The following is a 22,056-nucleotide window of genomic DNA, read 5'->3' on the forward strand; positions in this document are numbered from 1 at the left end:
GCAACAAGCCAAGTGCGGGTCTGCTTTAGGCATTTCCGGAATGCTCTTCTATAAAGCATGGCTGACTCCCTCCTTTCATGAGTGTTGGCTTGGATGTCCTCATATCAGAGAAGCCTTCCTCAACCAAAGCATGTAACAAAGTAACCCTTTTCCCCAGCATTTAGTACCCCCCTTACTGTTCAGTCTTCTCCATTGCATTGATGGCCTGGCGTGCACACACATTGTTTATTGTTTCTCACCATTGGGATTTAAACTTCATGAGGCCACATCCCTGGTTTCTAAAACAGTGCCTGCCTAGCAAGTAGGAACTCAATAAATATTAGTTGAAACCTACAAGCATCCCTAAATCTAGCTGTGGGATCCTATCCTTAAAAAGACCCATAGGTTTGAGATAGTCCTGCACAATTGTAAATCTCTCAATCCCCAAATAAAAACATTTTCGGGAGTCCAGGAATGAATTTAAATACAACCTGGAAATTGCATTGATTTTACAACCTTCTAGAAGGGCATGAGTTTCCTACAGAGAAAGCAAATAGGCGCCATCTAGTGGCAACCAGAGAAGACCGCATTTGTGTCACTTAATGATTCAGAAGCTTATTAATCCTGTGAAAGTGGTACTTATGATCGTCCTAAATCCTCAAGTGTGCATTTCCCACAGAATATATTAACCTAGAAAGTACATTTCCATTTCTTCTAAATTATTTATGACTTATTTTTACTTATTAATTTTTGTTTTCAGGGATTTGGCATCTTTTGTTCCTCTTTTCCTATTATGTTATCTTCTGCTTATCTTAACCACTTGCGTTCACATGGTACTGGCCTAGTCATTGAGTGGGTAAATACAGGCTCTCTCTGAGAATTTATATTCTAATAAAAACAGCACCTATGAGGGTAGACGTGTGAGAGAGCGTGCCAAATAATGCAGTAACTTCTTAAGACCAGCCTTCCGAAGCCCATTGAAGGCTTTGGTGTTGAGTATGTCCCCACCATTGGGCAGTGAGCTTTCGGAGTCTCAGTGTGCCATTTTCCAGAAGATGCACATATAATGATATGGAGAAAAGGAAGGTAGAAACATTCACGCCCATGCCCACTGACAGGAGAGACAGAAATTAATTACAGTCTCAGGCTGCCAGTCAAATTTTGGAACAGTTGGGTCATTACAATGCTTGGTAAGTTAAAGCGGAAACTCGTCAGTCCACTTCTGGAGCCTGTGACCTTTCCGGTCGGCCGGGAGCAGCTGGGTGGGGCTGGGCAATGCGTGTTGCCACCAGGAGGCCAGAGCAGCACTGATCAGACCAGCAGGTGAAGGTCATGACAAGAGAGGTCGGGGAAGATGGGCCCTGTGTGCCCATGCTCAGGTTAGTCTGGAGGAAGACTTTGAGTAGATCCAGGGGGCAAAAGTTGGACCAATGGAATATGATATGAAAGCAGATTTCATGCCAACGTTAAAAGCATTTTCCAATGAAGGTGTTTTCCAAAGAGATCATAGTCTCAGGTCCTCCTCAGTGTGGGTTCCAGCAGAGGCTGGATGATACCGACCAGGGATTTGCTGAGGTTATTAAAATTCTCTGATTCCTGGCTTTCTGTCTGCACACACGGAAACCCTCCCTACTCTTCAACACTCAGGTCATACCCCGCTTGTTTGTTTGTTGTTGTTGTTGTTTTGAGCACTGCAATAACCTTTAGCTCCTAAGCTGATGCTCCGCTACTTGAAGACAGGGGACCACATCTCGTAGTTGTTTGCCTATTGGCCTTGCCAGAGCAGCTGCAGGGTTACATACTCACAGGGAGAAAGACTACGAATGCTCCTCTCAGCTGGCCTCCGGGCCCACAGCAGCCTTAGTGGAGCAATTCTTTAGCTAAGTGTTAGAGAAATTAATATATTTGTTAGGACTTGTTCCCTTGTAAGAAATTATAATAATATTTTTAGGGGCGCTCACTAGTATCAGCTTCTTTTTTGAGTTGTGTTGTTTATCACGTACCTGTTATCTAGGACAGCAGGTATAGAGATTGATGGTACAGCAGTTGGCAGAATGCTACTGAAATTTAAAAACGAATTTTCTGCTTATTGGATAGTTATTTTAGAGTTTTTCCTCCAGATAAGATATTTCTTTTAGGTTGTAGGTAACTATTTTCTTTGATGTAATACTCTTTTTTTTTTCCTTGAGAAAATATCTTTTAAAAATACAGAAGTTGGGCCCTGGCTGATGTACTCAGTGGTTAGAGCGTCAACCTGTACACTGAATGGTCATGGATTTGATTTCTGGTCAATGGCACGTACCTGGGTGGCAGATTCAATCTCTGGCCCCGGTTGGGGCACATGTGGAGGCAACCAATGGATGTGTCTCTCTCACATTGATGTTTCTCTCTCTCCTCTGTTTCTCTCCTCTCCCTTCCCTCCTTTCCACTCTCTCTGAAAAGCAAGGGAAGAAATATCCTCGGGTGAGGATTAAAAAAAAATGTACAGAAGTTGGTGTGGTATTTTGAGTAGTATGTTGTAAAGCTAAATTATTCCACATATTTTTCTTTTTAAAGAATTAAGCACATTTTGTTTTTAAATCTTTTTGCCTTCTGAAGCTGTGTTTATATAACGTAGCATGCCATCATAATAAAGTGGTGACATTGGAAAAGGATGTGCCAATAGGGTTAGAAGATGGGCTTTGTGCGTGCCCTCTGTCTAATTTCTTTGACAATCAGATGCTGCTGTTTGTTTTGTCATTTCAGGGACCCAAATTCTCTTTAAATTATTTAACAAGCTAGAAGATTTAAAGCCTGCTTATAGTATTTAATTGCTTGTCTGAACATTAGCAAGTTTAGCATCCTTGGCATTTGTGCTGTGTTTAATATTTCTACAGTATTATCTGTGCTTGTTTGTAACCCCTGTGTTCTCTCGTTTTGATGGTTGAAGAGACAATATTGAGTACTGTGACTTGTAATTTAAAAACACAGTTTCCTTACAATTATTGCAAGAGTAGATGATTTTAGGTTTTATTAATTTGTCTTTTTGTAGAATATGCTGAATTTCTACATTGCAAAGGAAAAAAGTTTACAGATTTTGATGAAGTTCGCCATGAGATTGAAGCAGAGACAGACCGAGTGACGGGAATGAATAAGGGCATTTCCTCCATACCCATTAACTTACGAGTGTATTCCCCACACGGTAAGTAAAGTAACACAATTCCAAATTCTTGTCCTCAAAAAAATTTATGGCATTAATTAACAAGCATTAACTTGCAAATATCTTAGCGGTGCCTGGTACTATGGTTGAGTCTTCTCTATTAGATTTTCTTGCAGCCCTGTGTCTTCTCTTTATTCTCTTCCTTAGCCATCAACTGCGATTTGCTTTCCAGACTATCAGCAGTAACTTACAACTTAGACAACCAATTCATGGTGTGGGATGTGGAATAGCCTCTATTTAGACTAAATTTTTAGCGGGGTAGATTTTAATCTGTAATTTTCTATCCAGTTCTGTTGCTTTTCAAACGGAGCCTGAATGAAGTGAGCTCAATCACTCTTCTGTGCAGAGAACAAGAGCCAGGTCGGGGCTGGAGTCACGGAGTCAGGGGTCGTTGCCCGCTCTCTGGAATGCTGCTCCATGAGACCGGCTGGGTAGCCCCCACAGTAATCTCAAGGCACCATGAATGGCTAACAGCTTTCCAGTAGGCTAAGTGGCTAACCCTCTGTAAATAACACCTGACGCTTTTGAAGGGAAGGACAAATCTTACCCTGAGAACTTGACACCATTGGAGGCAGTGTACTGCCTGAGACTGGCAGACAGTGTCTGAACGTATTGCCAGCTTTTACTTATAACCCCTTAGTTATGGATATGACAGCTCTCCAAGAAAACAGACAAGCAAGTCAGGGCCGTTCAAATTATGTGAAAATGACCATTTGGAACAGCACAATCATATCATAAAAACAGTGAAAACTTGCAAAGCCATTTCCTATTATTTGCTTTTTATTCACACACCTGAGTTGGGGTTGTTTGGATGCACCATCTACAAAGCTGAGCTTTTCCATTTCCACGAAAATGACAGGTAATTCTGCATAGTTGATGTCTTTTAGCACGGAGGGTACATGTAAGACTCTCTTTCCTATCTGCACAGTGTTAAATCTCACCTTGATCGACCTGCCTGGGATTACTAAGGTGCCCGTGGGAGACCAGCCGGTGGATATTGAGCATCAGATCAGGGAAATGATCATGCAGTTCATCACGCGGGAAAACTGTCTGATTCTGGCCGTCACCCCGGCCAACACCGACCTTGCAAACTCAGACGCACTGAAGCTGGCGAAAGATGTCGACCCTCAAGGTGAGTGTGTGGCCCTAAGGATGAAAGGGAATTCATTGAAAATGTAAGGTAATACCAATTCTCAAAACTTGAATTCATTATTCACTAAATCTGCCATTATTGATATTGTTAGAGCTTTTGTATTTAGGATGTTGAAAGAAAAATAACTGGGGAATAAAGCCTAAACCTATGCAAATAAATGTAATATTAACTGAGATCTAAGAAAATAGACATTTCTAATCTTCAAGCACTACTTATTTTAAAAGTCAATAAAATAAACTTCTGGGACAGAATTTAGATAGTCCCCTTGGTTATTGTAAGCATTATCTGAATAATTACTCCCAATAAAAAAATCTGTTTTTTATTTCTTTAAAACAGGAAGCTCTTTAATGCATGGAAGATGTTTAACTTATAATTACTTGACATAAATATATATTATAAAGCAGGGGTTTATCTGTTATTGGCATTTCAGACTCCAGAAAAGTCCCTTATTGATGCTGATGATCTGATTTCTCTTCTTGCTCTGAGCTGAGTAATAACAGTTTATCTGCAGAGACCCTAGTGATGGGTTTTCCCATGTGTCTGTTTAAAGTAACTATGGAAGTGCATCAGTGATATGTCTGTTTAATATGGAGATGCATGGTCTGTGATTCTAGGATTTCTTCTCTGATCCTTAATCACCCCCATTTTCTCTCTTCTCCTTATCATTAGCATGTTAGAACTCCTGGATCAATCCCCATTTTTTTTTTTAAACCATCTGCTTCCTCATCCTTTTGTTCTGCATTCTGCAGGATTCAGACAACTTTATCTTCAGCTTTTCTAATAAATTTTTCATTTCTGTTTTCACTTAATAAGTTGCAACAGCATTTTCCTACTGTGTAAATGTTATTTTTATTGTTTTCTATTCATTCAGCTCTTGGTTTCTCGTGCATTGTCCTCTCTAAAGGTTTTAATGAGAACATTTTGAGATTTCCTTTCATAATCTACAACGTTTCTGAGTCCATGTCCTCCTGTCGGTTGTTTTGGTCGTTGTCTTTGATCTCAGAGACCTCTCTCAAGTGACTGGCGATCTTTTGCTGCTCATTCAGATATAAGAGCAGAGCACTAAAAAGCTGAGGGAAGCTCTGTGTGGGCATGAATGGGAGTCATTGACTTTGCAAGAGGGTGAGTGGCCAGCCACTAGATTTCACTGGGATGGTGGGGTTTTCAAGGCTACTGCAGAGCTGAGGAGACAGGAATGGGAAAAGGGAAAATTCAAACACCACAAATCTCACTAGTCTCACTGAGATTCAGTCATTTTTGTTGGATAAATACCTTTCAGTTTGTTGTAAGCCTTTGATTAATTTCCAGAGTTCTGAAAAAGTTAATTTTGACAATTTTTGCCAATGTTCTTACTGCTTTTATGGAGGAATGGCTTTCTTAGAGGTTCTTTTCTACCATTTATTATTCCATTGCATTATTCCCCATTCTGATCTTAAGTAACTTTAGTAATCAGGAAATTGTCATATAACAGACATTTGAATTTGGGATAATGAGGGAAATCTGGTCATGACGTCTGTGTCACTGTTGGTCTTCATGATTAATTTGGTGGCTATGCAAGGGGCCTGTCCTCAGCACTTTATGTCCGTCTTTCCTGAAGTTTTGCCCTTGCCTGAAGTTTTGAGGAGGATGAGCTATTTAGATAACAGAGAACCATTGTTTATTCCAGGTGCCTGACTTATAATCTGATTCACCAAAGTACATAATTACATAATTTTTCGAGAGGTGGTCTGTTTTGGGCAGTAGCTACTTTGTACTAAATTAAGGCCATTTTCACCTAAGTAGGACTTGCATTTATTTAAATATGGAGGGGCGGGGTGAGCAAATGTAGGTTTACGGTTGTGAGTACATGAAACAGAGTTTATTTTTGTGTTATTACTTATTAACTACTAGCCCTGCGCCAGTAGCTCTCTTCAGGGCCTGGCCGCTCCGCGTCCGCTGCCCAGAGGCTCTCCGTGGCCCGGGTGGAACGCTTGCCTCGTTGCTGCGGCGATGAAGCGAGCATTCCACCAGGCCACTCATTCTGCTCGCTCTCAGCAGCCGCCTCCCCGGGACTGGGGGACTCCGGTGGGTCTGAGAGGGCTGGGCGCCGCCATCTTGTGGCTATGGGTGCTGCCATATTTGTGATGGAGTGATGGTTAATTTGCATATTACCCTTTTATTAGATAGGATTATTGTGTTAATTTCCAGATGAACAACTGTAAACCTACTTTTGCCCCATCATGTATATACTTGGGAAGGAAGTTTCTGTTGATAAATTAGTATTCAGTTATTTCCATAATGATATTCAAAATGAAAGCTTTTACAAAATAAATAGTACTGTCATTCTGGAAAACATTTATCTGTGCTATATATCAAAATAAATTTCATGATGAATTACTCTCTCACTGTATGTTGAATGTCACAGATTTGTAGGTAGACAAAGTTCAACCTTACTTGTTGCATCACTTGTGAAAAATGTTTTTATGGACTAAACGAGGATTTTTAGCACAACTTCCAGGGGAATGGCTGTCCGGTTTAAAAGGTAAAAGACCCTTTGCTTTTGCATCGGAAAAGGCTCCCTGGTGGTGGATTATTGGGGACCCCGAACTCTGGGCATAACACTCTGACACACTTTGGTTTGAGTATCGGGAGAATAATATGAGTTTGGTTGGAGTGAGATCCTATTTTGGGGAGAGGGAATTGATTGGGGGGCAACACACTGTGTTGAATAACATGCCTCTGATCACATGGTGCCTTGCTCCTCCCTCCTCACCTAGTGCTGTCCTCACTGCATCAGATCACTCCTCAATTAATTGCTGTATTAAATGGTGTAGATGGAAGACCACAGGGTTTGGAAGCAGATCTTTCACATCCTGAGAGCATATCCTTGGGCAGGTTATTTGGTAACTTCTTTGAACCTTATTACCTAATTTCTAAAACGAAATGAAATTGTAATAAACCTTATCTCAAAAGGTTGCTATGACAATTAAATAAGATGAATGTATCTATAAAGATAATTCTAACTCCAAATGCTAACCAAATGCTGGCAGTTATTTTCCTCTTGGAAAGATTCAAAGGACACTATTTTGTTATTTTATTTGTTGTCCATAGTTTAGAGTGATAATAAACCTGTGAAAACAGTCAGTAGCTTTCTGTAATCCAAACTGCTGCTTACCCTAGTATGAATTAATGAGGCTTGATAACACTTAGAATTATAATAGAATTATTTTGAATATTTTAATACTGTATCATAAAAATAGAAATGATTCCAGATTTACCTGAGAGTTGCTTGATCCACTGTGTGTAAAAGACGACCTTATTGGGGCCGGGGCCGGGGCCGGGGCTGAGGCTGGGGTTGGATGGAAGGAGGGCTGTCCTTAGCTTGGCTTGATGTGTTTAAGGCAGTGGTTGGCAAACTGCGGCTCGGCAAACTGCGGCTCGCGAGCCACATGCGGCTCTTTAGCCCCTTGAGTGTGGCTCTTCCACAAAATACCGGTTCTTCCACAAAATACCGACTTCTGCGCATGGGCCATGAAGTTTTAATCGCACTGTACATGCGCGCCTGCACGTGGTATTTTGTGGAAGAGCCACACTCAAGGGGCCAAAGAGCCGCATGTGGCTCGCGAGCCGCGGTTTGCCGGCCACGGGTTTAAGGCATTATGCCAGCTGCTGCTCATGGATTTAGGGTCAAAGGGCCAGACTAGGGTTCTTAGCACAGTCTCACCATGGAGACTGCATTGATTCCTCTCAGGAACACTTCCTCTGCTATTTAGAATGTCTACTTAGATACATCAACAATTCAATCACTGCCTTTGTTAGCTAGTTCATTAATTTGCTGTTCAACACATATTTAGGAGGCATCTCTTGAGCCAGGCAAAGTGTTTGTGGTCAGGAGTGTAAATTCTGTATGCTGGACCACTCAGTGGGACACTGAACAAAGTAGATGCTCAGTACACATTTCTGATTATTTTCGTGACTCTCCACCACTGTTACAAATAAGCTCTTTGTATCGCGTCTTCTCACGTCTGCGAGGTCGTGGAAGTCCCCAGAGAAATATGACAGAGGATCTGTTTGATGAAGATTTGAATATTTTAGGGGGTATAATTTGGCTCACAGCATGTATTAATCCAAGTGAAATGAGTTGTGTAATAACACTCCGTGTCAGATGTTTTAACCACAAGGATTCTGTTAGGTAGGTGGCATTGCCCAGTTTTATGTAAGAGGAACTGAGAGAAGTTCTGGAACTTGCTTTCAGTCTAAAGGATGGTAATTAGCGGGAGCATGACAGGAGCCCACATGCCTCTGCTCCCAGTAGGTCTAGTTTGCTATTGTATCATTCAGCTTTCTCATCCCAATTGTTTTTTAAACACTTTATTCAGGAATAATCATGAACACAAGTTAGAATTTTATAAAATTGGAGTGAAAGCTGCTTGATGAAGTTTTATGATATGAAACATGGCAAAACATTGTTAAAATTGCATTGAATTAGGTTTTGCCTTGTAATTTTTTTGTGAGGTAGAGATTTATTAGAATATCTCTGCATCTTTTCTCTGTATAAGAAACAGACTCCCTTGACAAACGTAAAGACTGAATTTCTAGAGCAAATATTATAAATGCTGGAAAAAGAATCGATTGGGAAGAGTTCATGGTTCTATTCTCATGTGAATACTTCCTCATTATTTCCTAAAAGCAAAGCACTCAGTGAAAATTACCTTCAACTGGTTTAATGTGATTTCACTTGTATATGTCAGTTTTTAACATGGCTACATTGCTTTAACTAATTTTAGAAGATCATTTTAGCTGCTTGTGCATTTACCCAACAAATAGTTAATGAGCAAGGACTATATGGCAAGAGCCATTCTGAGCATCACGAATGCAGTGGTGAACAAAACAAAATGCTTGGCCTCATGGAGCACATATTCTAACGAGGGAAACAGACAGATGACAGATAACTGATTATTGTGATTCCAGGTTTGTGTAATGTCAGGTAGTGACAGAAAATTAAAACAGGATGCAGGAAGAGAGAGTGCTTGGGAATGCTATTCTAGACAGAAGGGCTGTGGAAGCAGCATTTGAGCAGAAAACCAGGGGGGGCGGGGGGGGTGGGGGGCAGGCCCTGTCAGTTTCTGGAGGTGGAGCCTTCCAGGCTGAGAGGACAGCAAGCACAAAAGGACCGGGAGTGGAGCTGGCTTGACATGTTAAGGGACAGCAAGGGGGCCACTGAGGATGGAGCTTGGTGGGAGGGAGGGAGGTGTACCAGTAGGTTCTGCCATCAGAGAGGTAGGCAGGCCAGAGCCTGTGGGGTCTTCTAGGCCATCATAACAGGCACTGTACTTTATTCAAAGCGTGATGAGCAGCCACTTGGGGGTTTTGAGGGTAGAGAGAGACGATCCGATTTATGTTTTCATGGGAGCGGCTGCGGCTGTGAGAAGAAATGACTGGAAGAGGGGTCCAAATAGAATGGGGAGAGCAGTTAGATTCTTCCTTCAAAGAGGTCCCGCAGGGAGAGAGTTGACGTGGCTTGGAATCAGAGAGAAATGGACCAGAGGGAAGACGCCGTCAGATTCCAGGTCCACTTGGAAAGTAGAGCTGACAGTATCACCGGTTTGCTGGGCGTAAAAGCAGGCAGGCAGGGAGGACTCCGAGAGTTTTAATCGAAGAAATCGCTTAAGTGGTAATGTCGTTTGCTGCGATTAGGAATACTAGGAGAGGAAAGTGTTTGGAGAGGATGAAGAGTTGTATTCTGGAAATGTAAATCTGAGAGGTTTATTACTAGTGATATTAGAGACTGGAATGTGAGGGAGAGTTCAAATTGGAGTTGTGAGCCTGGGAGATATCAGCCTGGAGGCGGGGTAGTGAGTTGAATGGTATCCCCTAAAAAGATGTGTCTAAGGCCTGATTCTCCCCCCCCCCCCGTCCCCCAATGCCAGCGAATGTGTTCTTATTTGGAACTAGGTTCTTTGCAGAATCTTTTTTTGGGGGGTAGAGATACTTTTATAAAACCATAACAATCATATTTCAGATACAATTTTACTTTTACTTGCATTTCACAAAAGAAAAAGAGAAGTTGATGGAATTGCTGAATTCATATAAATATTTCCTCTAGACAAGAGATACTTCCCCTAAAATATCCCTTCAAGGTTAAAAAAAAAGAAACAGCGAGAACATGAAAGTTGACGTCATTATGATTTTTCCCAAGGACATATTTTAATTTTTGTTTGTATAGACTGACTTCTTGCTGTGAAAGATGAGTTTGTTGGCCCAGCCACACTGGCATGAACACATAGTTCTGAAAATATTGAAGCCCTTCTGTACCAGTTAGTAAATGTCGGCCACTGGACTCAACCCAGGGCACGCTGTCTCTCTCTCTCTCTCTCTCTCTCTCTCTCTCTCTCTCTCTCTCTCTCCCTCTCTCTCTCTCTCCTGCTGCCCCATCCCACCGCCAGGACCAACCCCAACCCCCAGCTCCCCCAGACCCAGAGCTACAGGGGGAAGGGGACTCTGGTCCTGTCTCCCAGGTGCCTTCGACACACACCACTTCGCCCCAAGTAGCTTAGCTTCCATCTGTTTTACATAATGGCCACCAGGTAAGGCTTTGTCTGCAGAAAGGATTCAGTGTAAAAAACATTTGAAAACCTCTGCTAAAGGTCAGCCCTCAGGCCCTTGCAAGTTTGCACAGTCCAGGGATTTCTGAGAATGAAGGCCTTTCTCCCCAATACACCAGCTCCTTGTGGAGTCAAGTGCACGCCTGCATACTGGTGTGATTACCTTGCATCCAAATGGGCAACAGACAGGCCTGTGGGTATAGAGAGGACCCCTGAGGCAGAAGGTGCTGGAGCCCAGGCTCAAGTGGAGGCGGCAGGAAGGGGGTGGGCTTTGCTCTGTGCCCAGCCCTGTGCCCGGTGCTCTAGGTCCAGATCCTCTCCTGTCCTACGAGAGGTGCCTCTTTGCTCCCTTCCCTCCCTCCCTCCTTCCTTCTGGATTTATTGAGCACCTGTCTGTGCGAGGGTACAAAGGCAAAGCTAGCATCCCCAAGACCTCACCGCCCTGGGAGAGCATCATCAAGAAAATGGCTGTGACCACAGTGGATGCAGGATGCAGGGGGAGCCCCTGGGGACTCAGGGAAGATTCTCCAGGGGAGTTAAAGCCGGTTGGGACCCGAAGGCTGAGGAAGGGCATTCCAGGTGGAGGGAACTGCATGGGCGAAGGCAGGGAGGCAGGAAAGATCCCGCCTGGTCTGGGAACTGTGGGAGGGCGATGGAGTCCGGGTCCAGGAAATCTGCTGGGTGAGGTTGGGGTCCCAGAACCCACTCCCTGGGCCCTCTGCCTTCTTGACCTCTTTTGCTCCTGGCTAGGAAGAGGACCAAGGAAATAACCCTGGTGAAGAGGAGGAGAAAAAGCAGAGGCGACTGAGAAGTGGCTGAGAACCAAGTGGCATTCCAGAAGCCACAGCAAAGAAGGTTTCAGGAAGGACCTTGTGATTAGCTGTGTCCAGTGCTGCAGAGAGATCAAGGTCAAGGCTGAGTCTACCACTCAGCCTTGAGGAAGGTGGATGACACAGTAAGAACTGGGGCGCAGGAGTTGCTAGCTATGGGATAGTGAGATTTCCCTTCCATTGTCACGAAGCGGTACAACCAACCTAGTGGCTTAAAAGGCAGCGGAACCGTGTTTTTTGCCTTTCTGGCTTGGCAATCTCCCCAATCCTCATAGGCTGTATTCATCTTCAAGCTTAAAGTGCTCCTCTGCAAGGAGCCCGGGAGGTGCTGGGAAGCAGCCCCCATTGAGCCACATGTATTCTTAGCCCACAAATCCTTTCCACTGCTTGCTGAGATATTCAGTAGTAAACAGAAGCAAAGCAGCCTTGAACCTGGTTAAGTCCTCACTGTCTCCAATCTTTGTGTCTAAACCAGACTATTATGTGCTCATCCAATGGAGATGAGGGTAGAGAATTGACCCTTGGATTTGGCACATGAAATTCATTGGTGACCTTAATAGGAAGGGGTTGGTAGGAAATCCTTTTTTAGAGGAGGTCCAAAAGAGACTTGCATGTGAGGAAGTGGAAACAGAAGATAGACCGAAACTCTTTCAAGTTTCACTGTTGAGATAAACAGAAAAATGGGACACAGTAGTGTAAGATCAAGAGAATGTGTTTGAAAGGTGGGGGACATTATAGCATGTTTGTATGTTGATAAGAATGACCCAGGAGAGAGAAAATTGGTGATGAAGGACAGAGATGGGTTAAGTGTAGGAGAAGCAGGATAAAGAATGGATAAATATGAGAAAAATCCTTGATTAGGGGAGGGAGATATAATGTAGAGACCTGTGGGAGTCTTTGCCATACACAGGAGAGGATTGGATATTGTGTCTCATTTTAACAGTAGGAAAAGCAGAGGATATGGGTACAGATGAGGTTAGATGGTTAGATTGATTGGTGGGGAGATAGTTTTTATCATACTGAGTTTATTTATGATGGTGTAATGTCCACTTTTCCTGGTAGGTTGTAATGGTCAGATAATGAAGTCTCCACATTTATGGAGAAATGTGTTTTATAGATACCGCTACACCTTAGCTGAGCAGTTCATCATAATGTTACACTCGCATTATCTGTATAGAAGGCCAAGGAGTCTGTCCCAACAGTGGTGTTGATTTATTACCTGAGCACAAGTTCATTACCCATGAAAACTCTGACTGTGCCTTTTATCTTCTGGGCACAGCCATATGTCAGCGTCACCCATCAAGCTCGTCGTCTGCAATACAGGACTGTTCAAAGGCCTCACCAGGGAGGCAAATGTGTCTGGAAACTCCTTTCATGGTGATTTATTTCACAGAAAATGAATTTCATTTCTAAAGCTAGCACGACCAGAGTTCATCCTGGAGTAGATAAATATATATATTAAAAACAAAACCCACCTCTCCAAGAGGAGTGATTCCTCTGGTTGGGAAGAGGGTACCATCCTCTCTTGAGATGAAATTTGTGAATTTATCAGAAGCTGGAGGCAGACTTCTTTATTTTTTTTGTGGAGGTGTGTCCAACCCACCTCCTCAAGCTGTTGGCTTTCAACAAGTCTCCCTCTTCAATCTGGAAAACGTTAAAGTCCACGGGTGTTGCAAACTGATAGTCACTGACCTTTGGCAACGTTTAGCAGACGTCTACTTTACCGTCTGGTCCTGGAGGTGCTGTTAAATTGAACAGAAGCTTCATGCATCAGGCATTAAGTCGCACTCAGAATCTGACGAGTGTATTTATCAAATGCAAATACAAGAGCACTCCACGGAGAAAACCTGCTTCCAGGCAGCCTGTCTGCCGTGATTTTTCCTTTCCGTTGGATTCCCAGCTTACCTTGAAATTCGGAGCCTTAAATATTTGACCAAATTAAAGAAGTCAATAGATGTTAATTGCACATGAGCCCAAATCCTCCCTGCTATTAATTGAATCAATGAGTATGTGTAAACGTATCTTATACTTTAAGAAGAAATTGCTTAATTGCTCATAGATGCCATGTTTTGACTTCTTAAGGGATATATTTTTTATCTTAGTATTTCTAACATGAATGAGACTCATAGAATCAATTAGATTTTTCTTTAATGGAGAAAGTGATAAGAACAGAGGCTAAAACCAAAAAGGCTCCTGGTCTTTGAAAAAATCACTTTATATCTGTTCTGTTCAATCAATTATTCTTTTAAATGAGCATCTACTGTGTATTAGGCTTGACCAGGGAATAACTTAAACGTCTGCTCTGAAGAAAGCAGGTAGCACAGAAACACGTGACCCTACACTCCTGTGTGATCAGAACTTTGATAGGAAGTGTGTGTAATTATCATCATACCATAATACTCTGAAGTCTGGGAATTACAGATGCACATTTCAAATCATGCTGCTATTTTGCATTGTATGTACTTGAATGTTAAGAGTTTCATGCAAGTACAATTCAAGTAGGCTTGTTCAAGCTTTTGTTAGAAATTAGCCCATTTGCAAAAGAGAGTAATTAGTTCATCCGTAGGTTGATGAATAGGCTGGCCCTAGTGTAGAAAGCTCCCATTCGAGCTTTTAAAATGTATGTTGAATCATAGAATTATGTCTAAAATTATATCAAGATTTACATATACCATAAAAAGTATGTTGAACCATAGACTTGGAAACATGACAACGAAAAATATTTATCTTATAGGTTTTTAAAAAAGCTTTTTTAGTTGCTAAGAGAGTAGATCTTAAAAGTATATGCTCTTTAGACATGCTATTTTTATTGGGAAAGATAAAATGAACTTGATTGTGAAATTTACTGTGAAAGAGAAGAAAGAGAATAGATTTAGATCATGAATATGAATAGATATGTATTTGAATTCTTTTATAAAAATAGGAATGAAACAGAGAAGTCTGAAGGCACATTGCCAGAAGTGAATGTGCTATGAAAGTGGAACGTGTTATTGTCATCAAGATTTTTTTATCAGTGTGAAAGGAAATGTGAGATGTGGATTGCTAACACTGACACGTTCCTTCCTTCAGCCACTGGGCGTCACTGTAGAGACGTGGCATGAACATGTTCGAATTTTCCCTGAGTTGCTCTTTGTGGAGTTTGAATGTTGAAATTTGTATGTGAAAAAGGAATACAGTTTATGAGAAAGTCTAAAAAATATGTAAGAAAGCAATAAAACATAATCTCTCCCTTAATTGAAAATTAGAGATATGAATCTTTTCTCCGGAAATCTCATTATATTAATATATGAATGTGTTGCATTGCTATTCAAAGTGGAAGTGTTTAATTACTAGTAAAATGACTTTAGTATTAAAGAACAATTGTGTTCTCATGTCTTTTTGTTTCAGAATTCAAAGACATTTAGCTGTGTCGATGTGGTTCAGTTGTTTGGGGTGTAGTCTCATCTCATACACCAAATAGGTCACCATTTCTATCCACTGTCTGGGTGTGTGTAGGAGGCAACCAATTAATGTTTCTCTTTCATGTTGATGTTTCTCTCTCTCATTCCCTGTCCCTTTCTTTGTCTAAATAAAGTCAATTAAAAAAAACTCACAACATATTCTCAGGTGAGGATTAAAAAAATTCAAAGACATTTAAACACAATTAATAGTCACTTATACATTTAAATCTTACTCCTGAATTCTGATGCGACCACAAGCTTCTAACATTACCATTGGCATAGTAGTAGTTCTTTTAAAAGTTGCTATAAAAACATATTCTACAAGCCATCCCCAGTATATCTGCTCAAACCAGATCCATATAGTTATTTTGTGGCAGTTTATTTATATAAAATATGACCATTAAAAAAACCAAATCAAAACTTCTAAATTTCTGTAAGACTTTCATTTTCCCTAGCTGATTTCAGGGTCCCTCCCTCCAACTCCCTTCCTTTCTTCTTTCTTCCTCTCTTCCTTCCTCTTCTTCCCTCCTTTCTTCTTCCCTCCCTCCCTCCTTCTGTACTTCCTCCTCTCTCTTTTCCCCTATACATCCTCGTCCTCCCTCCCCTTTCCTTTCTTTCCTTTCCCCCTCCCTCTATTCTTTCTCTGCAATGTTTCTTGAATAGGAGAACCATTTCTTCCACTGACACAAGAATGAAGAAAGTACATGCAGATAGTGGTTAATTTGGAGATATCTGGAGAGGCATTTGAAGAATTTATTGCCTGTTGACGTAGATTTTTCTCTCTAAGTTGGAAGCAAGGCTATGGGCTGAGAAAAAACTGGGAGTGGAGGGTGGAAAGGAGGATGGGAGAGCAGGGGGTTGTGTAAGATGTTTGAGGAGCAAGGTATTTTGAACAGCCGCTGTGGGGAAAGGAAGAAGGAGCAAGTGGGCAACACGGAAGGACTCCATTGGGGCAGAGCGCATGTGCACCAAGCAGCCAGGGGGCTGGACAGGCAAATAGTTGGATTGCTTTTGAGTCAGAATTTTGCAGGATCTGTTGGATGGAAGACAAAGTGGGCAAAAGAGTTGAGGATATTGGAAAAAGACTCATTGGAAAGGTGGACTGTGAAATCCTTGGAAGAAGGGAAGAAAGTGAAGCCAGACAGGACCTGTAAGTTTTGGGGGGAACGGGATGGGGTTCTGGATGAGGTAGGAGAGCAAAGGCATGGGAAGAACAGGAGTCTGTGGTTAGAGAGTAGACTGTAAGCGTTTATGATGTACAGATGGAACAAGTCCACATGACAAATGTCCAGAATGTGGTCATGGGAGGAAACTGCTAAAATGGCATGCAGGTAAAAATCACTGAGTAGGAGAGGTCAAGAAACTAAACACATAAGAGAACTGGATACATCATCTCCACAAACAACGAAGCTGCGCAGATAATGGGGGAACTAAGGATAGTAAGGAATAGCATGATACTAAAACCTTCAATTAAGAGTTTGTGTGTGTGTGTGTGTGTGTGTGTGTATGTGTGTGTGGTGTGTGTGTGTGTGTGTGTGTGTTGAATATGGTGGTGTCTGGGCATTTCCTAGATGGCAGCAACTGGGAGGAACAGAGGTTTGGAGCAGCTCCGAGGAGCGAGAAAACTTCATTAATGTCTACTCTCTTTTCTTCCAACCCTGAGCTCCAGGGAGCTCAGGAAAACATGCAGTCTCCACCCAAAAGGCATGGGGGAGAGAACTGGGTGTAAGTGACAGCAAGGAAGTGAGAAGCATTGTTTAGACCGGAGCAGGAGTGTGTTGGAGCAATTTGGTGACAACAGAGATGGTTCCAGATGGCACAGTGAGAGGACTGGCAGGATGGCCGCAAAGGGAGGAAGTGGGCAGTTTGCTGGAATGAAGGACAAGCTGTTCTGCTAAAATAACCAAGAAACATTTTCCAGAAACTTTGCCTTAATAAGAAATTACATAAATAAAAGCATACAACATAAAATTATATTGTAAAACAGGGCAGCCTAGCGTTTAATAGCATAAACTGGAGCCAAAATGCCTGGGTTTGAATCCTGGCTCCACTCTTTACTAGTTTCTGATCTTGGGCAACTGACTTAACTTTTCTGTGCCTCAGTTTCCTCATCTGTAAAATGGGGGTAATTGTAATTCCTTCCTTACAGGGTTGATATGAAATGAGTTAATATCTGCAAAGTACTTAGAGAGTGTCCGGCAGTTTAAAAGTATGACATAAAATTAATTTGTTTCCTTGCTTAGAAAGTGGGTTTGTGGCTGTCAAGTTTCAGATATGCAGTTATTTTTCCTGCAGAAATTCCTGTTAAAGAAGACTTTTAAAAAAACCAATAGTTTTAGCAGTTTCAGGAAGCATAGAGCTATTAAACTTAAATACCTCCCTGTAAAGTTAACCCTTGCTTTCCACTTCCTGCCTGCCTGGCTTTGCTCAGGATTGCCAACATTATCATTTGCCCAAGGCTCCGTCCACATTTGTGTTGTCATCTTTATAAGCCAGGATGACGCACAGAGCCAACCCTTTCAGAAAGCAGTTTTAGTTCCTATGCGTGTGTGTGTGTGTGTGTGTGTTTGTGTGTGTATGTGAGTGTGTAAACCATAGTTTCTTGTAATGGTGCTCATAGTCGCCCATATAATGCAAATCAGGTTCCCTATATAGTAGGTGCCAGCAGAGCCAATAGATTGAATGAGAAATTCTCACTGGAGGAGGAGCCTTTCAGTTTCTCCTGTTCAGAAGAGGAGAGATGACCAGTGGATCTTGGATGTGGCTTGGGAGTGAAGGGAGACTTTAAAAAAAAAAAAGAGAGAGAGAGCTGGTGTCATCTAGTACCAAGGTCACCAACTGGAACTCCGGGCAGTTTCCTTGCTGTTGCCAGCAGAGACCTGGATGACGTTCTGGGCCAGAACATTTTGTGGTCAGCAGTCAGCTGTCTGAAGTATCTGTCCAGGATTCCAAATAATTGCTGAGGGCTGTGTGCGCAGCATTCTTAGTTATTGTCTGCAGTAAAAACTCCTGCATGAGAAGGTAAGAGTGGGAAGGCCGTAATAGTCCCAGGCCCACAGCCAGGGACTCCTCCTTTCTCTCCTTTCTCTTTCTTCTCCTCTCTTCTCTTCCTTCCACAAATATTAAATCATTTGCCCGGCTGGCGTGGCTCAGTGGTTGAGTGTCAATCTATGAACCAGGAGGTCATGGTTTGATTCCCTTTCAGGGCACATGCCTGGGTTGCGGACTCCATCCCCAATGTGGGCGTGCAGGAGGCAGCCGATCAATGATTCTCTCTCATTATTTATGTTTCTATCTCTCTCCCTCTACCTTCTTCTCTGAAATCAATAAAAATATGTTTTAAAAACATCTTTCAAGCATTTTGCTAGACTCTGGGCATATATTGGTGAGCAAGATAGAGTCTCTGTTACCATAGCAACTGTAATTTTTATGTTTTCTATTAGTTAATATTTTAGGATCACATGGAACAATATTACCTGACTTTGAAAATGAAAACTGTGCTATTCAGAATTTCTGGGAGTAATAAGGAAATAATGTTCATGGAAAACTTACGGGGAAAAAAACACCATGAAACTATTCCCATTCATCGCTGATTGCTTGCAGAAATAAAATATTCCATAATCTTTGCCAAGCAGAAAAAAGAACATTTACTTCACCCCCCCCAAACCCAAAACAAAAAAAATGCATTAACTGAAGGACATCTAATTCCCTAAGTCTGTTTTTAATTTTTCTATATATACATGTTTACACTAACTCTTCATTGATTTTTTTCTTTGCTGTTGTGTTAGAGTACAGTGTTCCAGATTACTTTTCTGGAAACTGCTAATGTGGTTCCTGGCTTGGTTTTGTCCCATTTCTTAATTAGGTGAAACAACACACTACTTGTAATTTAGTTGCATTCATCAATGGAAGAAATGGCAGTGTTCTTATAGGAAAACCACTGTGCTGACCACAAACACAGGTAACATGGTAGAATGGTCTCTTTCCTTTCTGAAATTTGTATTTCAGTTCTTATCTGAACCTAAGAAAAATAAATAGGCTTGTTTTTTCGTTCATTTATTTATTTAATAATAAACATTTGTTGAGTTCCCACTCTGTTTGGCATCTATATGAATTAATTGCTTAGAATATGCAGGTTCAATATTATTTTATTCTTGAAGAGATCCTGAGATGCTTATTGAGTGAGATAGACAAATAAGCAGATTCCTAAGAACTCTGATGTTTGTGTACACAGAGAGCTCTGGGGGCACGGAGGAAGGACTCCACACGTACACTTGTGGGGGTCTGATTACGGACCTGCAGGACAGGCCTGAAAAGGATTTTGAAGATGGTAGGCGTTGACCAAGAAAAGAAGAGAAGGGAAGGCTATGTGGAGGTGAGGGGGATGGTGTTAGGAAGTGAGGAGGCAAAAATGCATGGTTACCTGGAGAACTGCATCTGGTTGTGTAATATTGAGAGCTCAGGATTGGAGCAGAGTGAGAGCAGTGATGGGAAACAAAGTTGGTGAGATCACAACTTTCACGTACTGAGTGGTTTTTATGGACAAAGTACTTTTCATGTGTTTGTATTTAATTGTCTTTAATGAATAGACTATTTTTTAGAGCCATTTTAGGTTCACAGAATAACCCAGTGGAAGGTACAGAGAGTTCCTGTCTACATGCACAGCCTCCCTAACTATTAACATCCCCCACTGGAGGGGTGCAAATGGACCTACACTGACACATCATTATCACTCAGAGTCCATAGTTTCCATTAGGGGTCACTTTTGGTGTTGTACGGTCAATGGATTTGAACAGATGTACAATGACATGTATCTATTGTAATCTCGTTCGGAATAGTTTCACTGCCCTAAAAACCCTCCGTGCTCTGCTTTCCACTCCTGCCTCCCCTCCCCCTGGCAACCACAAATCTTTTTATTGCCTCCATAGTTTTGCCTTTCTCAGAATGTCATGTAGTTGGACTCCTATACTATATAGTCTTTTCAGATGGCTTCTTTCACTTAGTAATAACAGGCATTTAAGGTTCCTCTATGTCTTTTCATAGCCTGACAGCTCCTTTCTTTTTAGCATTGACTAATATTCCATTGTCTGGATGTGCCACAGTTAATTTATCCATTCACCCACTGGAGAACGTCTTGGTTGCTTCCAAGTTTTGGAAATTATAAGTAAGCTGCTGTAAACATCTGCATACAAGTTTTTTGTGGGCATGTTTTCAGGTCCTTCAGGTAAATACCAAAGAGTGCGATTACTGGGCCCCATGGTAAGACTATGTTTAGTTTTGTAGGAAACTGCCAAACTGTATTCCAAAGTGGCTGCTCCATTTTGCATTCCCATCAGCAACGAACGAGAGTTCCTGTTGTCCCACTTCCTCACCAGCATTTGGTGTTGTCAGTGTTCTGGATTTTGGCCACTCTAGTGGGTGCGTAGTAATATTTCACTGTGGCTTTCATTTGCATTTCCCTGATGACATGTGGTCTAGAGCACCTTTTCAGATACATACCTGCCATCTGTATATCTTCTTTGGATAGGTGTCTTTCCAATCTTTCACCCATTTTTAAAATCAGGTTGTCTTCTCCCAGTGCCGGAAGCACGAGGGGATTTTTCTCAGATAATCACTGAGGATTTGGTTGAGCTCCTGGAGGCAAAACTAACAAAAGTATTGGTACCTATTATGACTGGGTCCCCCTGCAGTTTTCTACTCTGAGATTCTCCACACTGAACATTCAGCAATTCATCAATCACAGGTGTTCCTACCTGGGCCCGGGTTCCCTCAGAGTTTTCTGCTTCTGGGTTGTGAAATGTCTGTATATTAGTACATCTGTCTGTCTCTCCAAATTTGGGGGGCGATGCTTTATGACTCCATTTGTCTGATGAATCTAAGAAGGATTTGTTGATTTTTCAGTCTGTTCTGCTTTTGATTTATTGTGTGGACACAGTGGCAACTTCCAAGTTCCTCACTTGCTGGTTTGTCATTTTATTGATGAGTCAGAGTGAACATATGACTTATTCTTTTTTAAAAAATATATATATATTTTTTTATTTATTTCAGAGAGGAAGGGAGAGGGAGAGAGAGATAGAAACATCAAAGGTCTCATCAATGATTAGAGAGAATTATTGATTGGCTGCCTCCTGCATGACTCCTACTGGGGATCAAGCCCTGACTGGAAATTGAATCATGACCTCTTGGTTCATAGGTTGACGCTCAATCACTGAGCCACGCTGGCTGTGCTATAATTTATTCTTCAAACAGGAGGTCCTTTAAGAGTTAAAGGGGATGCTGTTAAAAATTATTCCAGCCCTGGCTGTGTGGCTCAGTTAGTTGGGCATTGTCCAGTGCACTGAAAGGTTGCCAGTTCAATTCCAGGTTGTGGGCTCGATTACCAGTAGTGGGTGACTCTCACATCAGTTTTTTTTTCTCTCTCTCTCTCCCCCTTCCTTTCTCTCTAAAATTTAATGAAAAAAGAAAGAATAATTATTCCGGCATCAAATGTAAGCTGTGACGAATGGTTCTGCTCTTGATGTGGTTGCACCTGATGAGGAAACTAATGTCTTGGAGCTAATAAGAGGCAGTGCTTGGGTCAGTGCTCTTGGCCTCTAGGCCATAGAAGAATCAGACCTTTGATGTGCATTGGGTCTTTTCAAGGTCTTCATTAGAACTCATCAGCGCTCATCATTGTGGCTATTCTTTCCTGAAGAGAAACATAATTGAAACACTATCACACATTCCTTATTAGCTCTTAACTTATTTATATTTTCCTTTTAGTTGGAGGGCAAGAATTTTATTAAATTACTCTTTAGTTTACTTATTACTTTATCTAATTTCTTCTAATTCTGGGAGTTGTTCTCCATCCCAGAATTCTGGGCTCAAAAGA

At 41.7% G+C, this 22,056-nt stretch overlaps 1 protein-coding gene across 1 annotated transcript in view; it reads left to right on the plus strand.

Moving 5' to 3' along the window:
- Positions 1-22,056, plus strand: part of DNM3 (dynamin 3) — a 300,862-nt gene that overhangs the window by 33,201 nt on the left and 245,605 nt on the right. The window contains exons 3-4 of the mRNA XM_023753926.1: positions 3,011-3,160; positions 4,107-4,310. Coding sequence (XP_023609694.1) covers positions 3,011-3,160; positions 4,107-4,310 — 354 coding nt within the window. The remainder of the gene's footprint in view (positions 1-3,010; positions 3,161-4,106; positions 4,311-22,056) is intronic.

The sequence above is a fragment of the Myotis lucifugus genome, unplaced genomic scaffold (genome assembly GCF_000147115.1).
Source record: "Myotis lucifugus unplaced genomic scaffold, Myoluc2.0 scaffold_54, whole genome shotgun sequence".
In the NCBI taxonomy this organism is placed as follows: Eukaryota; Metazoa; Chordata; class Mammalia; order Chiroptera; family Vespertilionidae; genus Myotis; species Myotis lucifugus.